Raw genomic sequence first — 7,205 nt, 5'->3', positions numbered from 1 at the left:
CTCTCTCTCTCTCTCTCTCTCTCTCTCTCTCTCTCTCTCTCTCTCTCTCTCTCTCTCTTTCCCATTGCCTCTTGAGTGAGGCTCCATGGTGGAAATTAAACCTGGCATTCAAGGCCTCCAGGTGAGCCCCTGGATGGCTCTCCCTGTCTCCATTCAGACTTCCTAGAATGCTTTCCTTGAGTACCCCACCCCCTTGTGGTCACTGACCCCTGTGTCCTGCCCACAGACTCCCACAGGTTTGGGTCTTCTCAAGAAGGCAGATTTAAGCTGGGCCTCCAAGGATATCCTTTGACTTCAGAAGGCATTTGCTATGTGGGAAAGGGCCTTGGAGTGCTGACAGGCCTTTAAGGGCTTGGGAGGTGGCAGGTTGCCAAACCTGGACCTGAGAACCAATTGTGGGGTGTGACTTCCATGCTGAGAAATTAGATTTTAACGTTAATGAAGAATTCTGAAATGAATAATATGGAAATGGGTTCCAATGGGGGGAAAAAAAAGTATGTGTGTGTGTGTGTGTGTGTGTGTGTGTGTGTGTGTGTGTGTGTGTGTACATATATATGTATAACCCAGTGGAAGGGCTTGTCAACCCCAGTAGGGGGGAGGGAGAAAACATGAATCATGGAACCATGGAAGAAATTTAGAAGAAAAGGAAAAAAAAAAAAGAATTCTGGCAGAGGTCATAGCTTGTGTTGGAATGAAGAGAGGGACACCCTAGAAAACAATGGTCCCTTGAAGGTTGTTTTTCTGCATCCAAAAAAGAACTAGATGTGGAAATCAAGGTCTTGGATTTGAGTTTTTCTTCCATTGCTTACAATCTCTTGTCTTGGAGAAGTCACCTTCCCAATCACTGTACTTCAGCTCTCTCATTGGTAAAGAAAAGCGTGGATTTAATCTCGAAGACCTCTTCCAGCTCTAAATTCTATAATCTTGTTATCGCTGCACCCCAAAAGCAGACACTTTGAGTTTATAATAAGTCAGCAGCATGTCACTGCTCTGTTTACCACAAAGAATATAAGAACACGCACCACGGCTGTGGGAACTTGCCTTCCATTGTATTCAGAAGGTTTTAGAACTGTGTCTCCCCTCACATCTTTCATTTCCCTTCATAACTAGTTTTAAATCATCATCATTAACTCAGAAGGTACCTCAGAAGCTGCTAGCCTGCCCTAGATCAAGAAGTCCTTCCAGATTGGTGACAATCCATTGTCTCCTGAAGCCTCCCAAGATGTAGGAACTGCTCTTTCAGAGGCAACCTGTCCTCTTCAGAACAGCTCAGATTATTAGGAAGGTTTTCCTTCAGTCGGTCTGAATTCTGCCTCTGAAACCTGTCCCATTATTCCCAGTTATGCCTTCTAGGGCCAAACAGAACAAGGCCAGATGCCCTACTGCATGACCAGCTTTCTTCAACTGCTTGGCTCTTCTAATCCCATCTGACCTTCATCTTCCTAGAAGGAGGGAAAAACTTTCACTTGGTTTTGTCTATACTTACTGTGTTGTGGTCCAGAGAACCACAACCACAGGGATAAGCATAGGCATTACAGTACGGTGCAGCAGTTATTAAGCAGCAGCAGTGGGCAAGCAGGATGTTGGAGCACAGAAATGATGGTGGGATTTAAATCTTACTGAGAACTTGGAGGTCACAGGATATAGATTGAGAGTGCGAAAGACCCTTAGAGGTTACCAAGGCCAGCTCTCCTCTTTTACAGATGAGGAAGCAGACCTAGAGGGATTAGATGACTTGCCTAAATGTGCCTAAAATTATCTGTACCAAGAAGTGATCATCTCCAGCTGCCCCCAAGGTCCTAGAATGATAAGTGATAAGTGGAAAGTGATAATCATTTAAATTCAATTTCCTTGGCTCAGAAGCCATTGCTTTGGCCTCTACCAAGCCCCCAGTGTCTGCAACAAACTCACTCTTGAATGGACAACTGACTACAGCAAGTAGAATGTCTCAGGAGCAGTCAGGACCCATACAAGGTGCCCTAGAAAAATGTGTGGAGGGAGAAAATGCTTCCTGTTCCCAGCAGCTGCTGTAACGGGTGTCAGCTCTTTGGTCCACGTGCTTGTCTGCTGCTGCCATCGCTGCCCACCTTTCCCACCACCAAAAGGAGCTTGATTTTGATTGCCTGGTGCAGTGAGTGTGCCCAGTTGTCAATAGGAATTCTGAGACCTAGACCTGATCCAGTGTACCTCAACCACATTGTGCTTTTTTCCTGCCAAAACTCTCAAAACTGAGAGGATATGAGTCGTTCAGTGCTCCCTGATGTCTCTAGAATGGAAAAAAGGGAAAGGAAGAGCCCTGAGGTCACAGGGTAATGCTTAGAGCCTTCTCATCCACCCTGCAGCACCTGGGGAATGGGCCACAGGGCGTAAGGCCAGGTAGCTTGGGGCAGAAAGCCTTCCCCAAGTGCTTGGTGTGGGAATGCCCGGTCTGTGCCCTGGGCCAGATCTGTAGCAAGTCACTCAGGCCTTCCTTAGCAAATCTTTTTATCAGCCAGCCTCATGTGTAAAATGGAGACAAAAAGCCTAAGTAAGTGGTTGCAGAAGGTCCACTGGATGTCTCTGTTGTGCCTCCAGTAAATTCTTTACTGGTTTTATTTTTCTTCCCCTTTGTAGGAAATTTGTGTTTTTCAACATTCCTCAGATTCAGTACAAAAACCCCTGGGTACAGATCATGATGTTCAAGAATATGACACCATCGCCGTTTCTGCGGTTTTATTTAGGTGAGTCAGCAGGACTAGAGCTCAGGTTTGGCATGAGAAGCTCTTCCTACAGTAGCTACAAGCACATTAAGGCTTTGTTTTTAAAAATGCCAGACAGGAAATAAGTCTTGATTGATGACACATTAAAACCAGTGGAAATGTGCATTGGATATGGGGGGGGAGGAGAAGTGAGGGGTGTATGAAAGGGAAAGTAAAAACATGAATCATGTAACCATGGAAAATTTTTCTAAAAAAATAAAATATTTAAATCTTTAAAAAAAAAATTAAGATGCCAGACAGGGGCATGTAGGTATCTCAGTAGATTGGGCCCCAGGCCTGAAAACAAGAGGTCCTGGGCTCAAATCTGGCCTCAGACCCTTCCTACCTGTGTGACCCTGAGCAAGTCACTTAACCCCCATTGCCTAGCCTTTAACACCCTTCTGCCTTGGAGCCAATACATAGTATTGATTCCAAGATGGAAGATAAAAGTTTTTGTTTTTTTTTTAAAGCCTGACATTGGAAAGTCAGTAGGCCCAAGCTCTTAATTGTTCCTCTGCCCTAATTTATTGAACCATTGACTCTCTGATAGTTCTTTATCATCAGGCTGAGCCTAATGCCTCTTTATTTCTTTTTTTAAAACCCTTACCTTCTGTCTTAGAGTCATACTGTGTATCAGTTCTAAGGCAGAAGAGTGGTAAGGACTGGGCAATAGGAGTTAAGTGACTTGCCCAGGGTCACCCAGCCAAAAAGGGTCCTCCCAGTACCTAACTTCTAAGACACTTAACAAATGTTTGAATTGAATCTGTAAAAGGAAGCTAGTTTAGATGGTTTTATGAGGCTCAAATCACCATGAATGGAGGTAGTGCTCTTCAAAGGATCAGCTTTCTTCAATGAGAGGGAAAGCTCTAACTTACACCCCTTCCTAATCAGTGTCCCAACCCCTGCCTCAAGCATGTTTCCCACAGGCTCCTGTTGGCCTTCCCTCGCACCCTTCCTTTGGTATCTTGGTCCCAACACATTGTAACTAGATCAGAGTCTTGAGGAGATGTCGTGGCAGGACCCATTCTGTGCTTCTCATTCCCTAGATTCTGGTGAGCAGGTCCTGGTGGATGTGGAGGACAAGAGCAACTCGGAGATCATGCAGCACGTCAAGAAGATCTTGGGCAAGAACGAGTAAGTTGCCGGTGCCTGAGCAGCGGCCCTCGCTCCCCTAGAGAGAAAAAGCCAGACAGGCAAGTGGTTGGTGTGTGGAGGGACAAGAACAGGATTCCCCTTGGGTAATCCCATAAGCTCTAGTGTCTGTGCCAAGCTGCCATCTTTCCCTAAGCACCAGGAGTAAAGGAGAGAAGAAAGCCCCCAGGTGCGGTGGTGGCTGCCTGCTCTTCTGTACTGCCACTCCTTGACAGGCAGCAGTAGAGGTCCTAGTGAACCCCAACAGCTCCTATAGTTTGCTGTGGGTTGTCCCATCTGGGAATCAAGAGGCCTGCTCCTCATTAGTCAGGTGTGTTGCCCAAAGTGTCCTTTAAAACCACCGGGGCCTGGGATATTGGTTGTCATCTTAAAACTCGGTCCAGGGCATGGTGGTGGGCCACAGCCGCACCATTACATCATCGGTGGATGGCATGTTTAAGAGGAGACTGTCATGCTGTTTTCCACCTTTATTTTTAGCAAAAATACAACTTTGTGCGGGAGTCAAACTCCCACAGGTCCAGGTACTCCAGGAAGTATGACAGCGTCGGCAGATTAAGACGAATGAAAACAGTCTGCATTTCACTCATGTATCCCAAAGACTGTTCTGGTCAGCCTCCAGCTGGCTTTATTTTTTACACCCTTTTCTTAAGATTACATACTGGTTGGCGTGGATTTTCCTATTCAATACACATTTTTTCCTTGTAGGTAATGGATTAAGTCATACATTAACTTTTGCTGAATTATAGAATCATTTGATTGACATTCCATAATTATTCTCTTTAGATTAACAAAAGATGCAAAGCTTTGGCAAGAAATATTCATCATGGAGTAACTGGGCTGGAAATTGTACTTTCCGTCCATCCATGAGGTGCAGTTCATGCATTGCAGTTAGTACAATAGTTCATTATATTTTGACCAATCAAGTCAGGGATGATTATTCTTTGCTCTTACATAATTAATCAAGCAGTGATTCACTACACTAGCAGATTTCAGAAGATACGATTATCATCGTAATTGTAAGCCGGGCCAAGTTTTATTTCAATAACAATCTTTTGTTATTCAGTATTTTTCAAAGGTAGGTTTAGTGTGTTCTCTGAACTTGTGGGGTTAATGGAAACAGTCCAGTAACTTGCCTGTTTTTCATCCCTTGTCCTCCCTTTCCACATCAAGGACCAGGGAAGCTTGAAGGCAATTCTCCAAGTTTCTGTGTTTGGGGATTGAGGAACCTGAAGTGCAGTTTCTCTAATATGAACTCACTAATTGCTGGTTTGTTATAAAGTGACCTCTAGGGGGATTTCTGTATCATTACATGTAAAGGTGGGAATTGCCTAGGCGTCTGTAGGGGGCCTGTAAGGGCTCTAATAACAGCCTTTACTAATCTTCTGTATCTCCCTGGGGCTGAGGAGAGATATCTACAATGATTCCAAGAAGGAGTGTTCATAAGAGGGGAATCTTGAGTCAGGGTGACCATCCACGGCCCCCAGCAACTCCTTTTCGGAACATTTTCAATAACTGCCTCTAGCACACTTTTGCTGTAACTCCTCCTGGATCTAGCTTGGAATCAGAGGCTCCTCTAAAGGAATAGATCCCCTCTCTTGAAGTTTCTCAGCATTAGCCACCCTGGATGCAGTTCCCTCCTTAGTGCGTTTTAGGACTTTCTACACGAGCAGTAGAAGGGGGAAGAGGAAGTTAGCTGGTGGCATGATGCCACTGTTTCTCTAATCCAGAAGAGATAGCTTCTACTTAATTCATTTTAATTTTTCTTCTCCTAGCAGCTTTTTCTAGCAAGGAGTGAGTGGCTTGATTTGCATACAGTACCAGTTTTACAAATGGCTTTTAAATTGAACAGGATGTCTCAAATATAAGCAGAAGTTTTGTTAATTTGGACTTAAACCAGTTTCATCATAGGCACTGTCAGCATTTAGGGAAGGAGAGTTCCAGGAAACAAGACATTGGGTGAAGGAGCTGCTCGGGGAGGAGAAAAATGCTTGGTGTCACCTTTACTATTCATTCCTGTAAGCCTCAGGGTTTCATGTAAGAATTTTGAGATCTTCTCCCTCAGGTCAACATGACTTGGGGGAATGGAAATTGGTTTTCTCATTGCCTGGAAGGAAAGTAAATGTTCCCTATAATCAATAGTGGGCCTCTGCTCACTACCTATTCTGGGGAAAAGGCAAGAATTGACTCTCTTCAGTGATAAAGTGAATATTTCAACTGAGGGCTGGTTATCTGCCTTCTCTGACTGGGGGCTCGTGGCAGGGATTTGGATCACTATTTTAGAAAGGGATGAAGAATGACTCCTGCACCAGATCAAAAGTGTCCCTAGCAATAGAGCCTATGTTGAGAACTTGTATTCCAGCTCTACCAACCCTAGAAACTTGGGTCTGTGGATGGTGACAAAGTTATAGCTCAAAGAAAAGTGTCCAGATAAGAGGATTCTTACCTTCTTTTTGTTATTGGCCCAATGGAAAACTGTCTTCACTGTATTTCACTGGGTCTCATTGCCTTTGTTCTTTGACAGGGAAGTCCTCAAGAGAGAGGAGCTAGAGAAAAAAAAGCTTTCTCACCCAGCTAATTTTGGACCCAAAAAATATTGCCTGCGGGAATGTATCTGTGAAGTAGAGGGACAGGTCCCCTGCCCAGCCGTTGTGCCTTTGCCCAAAGAGATGACCGGCAAGTACAAAGCCACTCTGAAAGCCAGTGCTCAAGACTGAGGGTCCACCTGGAGGCTGGAAGCCAAAGGCCTTCAAGAGCAAGTGATGGAGAGACACGTACTCACGTGGGCTCCCAGGTCTCTCTCCAGAGCTACCTCGTATTCAGAAGGCCCCTGGCCCAAAGCTGGGACTATAAGAAGACAAGGCGTGCCAGGGGAGGTTTGCAGGAAGACTGAAGTTTGCCAATAAAAAACACTTTTTGTTGACTCTAAAATGTGGTTTCCTAGTTCTGTAAGACAAGGGGACAAACACAAGTGTTTTCTGGGGAGTGAAAATGGAAGACTGCGCCTAGAGTTGGTGTCATTGGATCTTGCCTGTCTAGAAGCCTCTATTCTCCTGGATTCCGAGTCTTAGTCCTTCTCCCCATGTTCTTCACGCCTTATGACCACAAATATCCTCAAGATTGAGGGCCGCAAGAGGTGCTCCCGGGGTGGCTACACCGCGGGGTCTCAGCATTTATGGGACGACACCATAAAGTTGTGGGGGTGCTACGGCTAGTGTCAGAATTTCAAGGTGAATTTAATTTTCTTCTGATGGTTAATTTACCTTCATTAACTTGCCATATGTTTTTAAAAGCTTATCGGGTTCTCCTTCACTGTAA

General features: G+C 44.9%; 1 protein-coding gene across 1 annotated transcript in view; it reads left to right on the top strand.

Annotated features, from left to right (window-relative positions):
• The window catches only part of MRPS25 (mitochondrial ribosomal protein S25), a 12,637-nt gene extending 5,819 nt beyond the window's left edge, over positions 1-6,818 (top strand). Inside the window, exons 2-4 of the mRNA XM_044667605.1 lie at positions 2,614-2,720; positions 3,785-3,872; positions 6,412-6,818. Of these exons, the coding sequence (XP_044523540.1) occupies positions 2,614-2,720; positions 3,785-3,872; positions 6,412-6,604 (388 nt within the window). The 3' untranslated portion in view covers positions 6,605-6,818. The remainder of the gene's footprint in view (positions 1-2,613; positions 2,721-3,784; positions 3,873-6,411) is intronic.
• Positions 6,819-7,205: the final 387 nt, after the last annotated feature.

This window comes from Gracilinanus agilis, chromosome 1, assembly GCF_016433145.1.
Source record: "Gracilinanus agilis isolate LMUSP501 chromosome 1, AgileGrace, whole genome shotgun sequence".
NCBI lineage: Eukaryota > Metazoa > Chordata > Mammalia > Didelphimorphia > Didelphidae > Gracilinanus > Gracilinanus agilis.
This window is presented reverse-complemented; position numbering and strand designations above follow the sequence as displayed.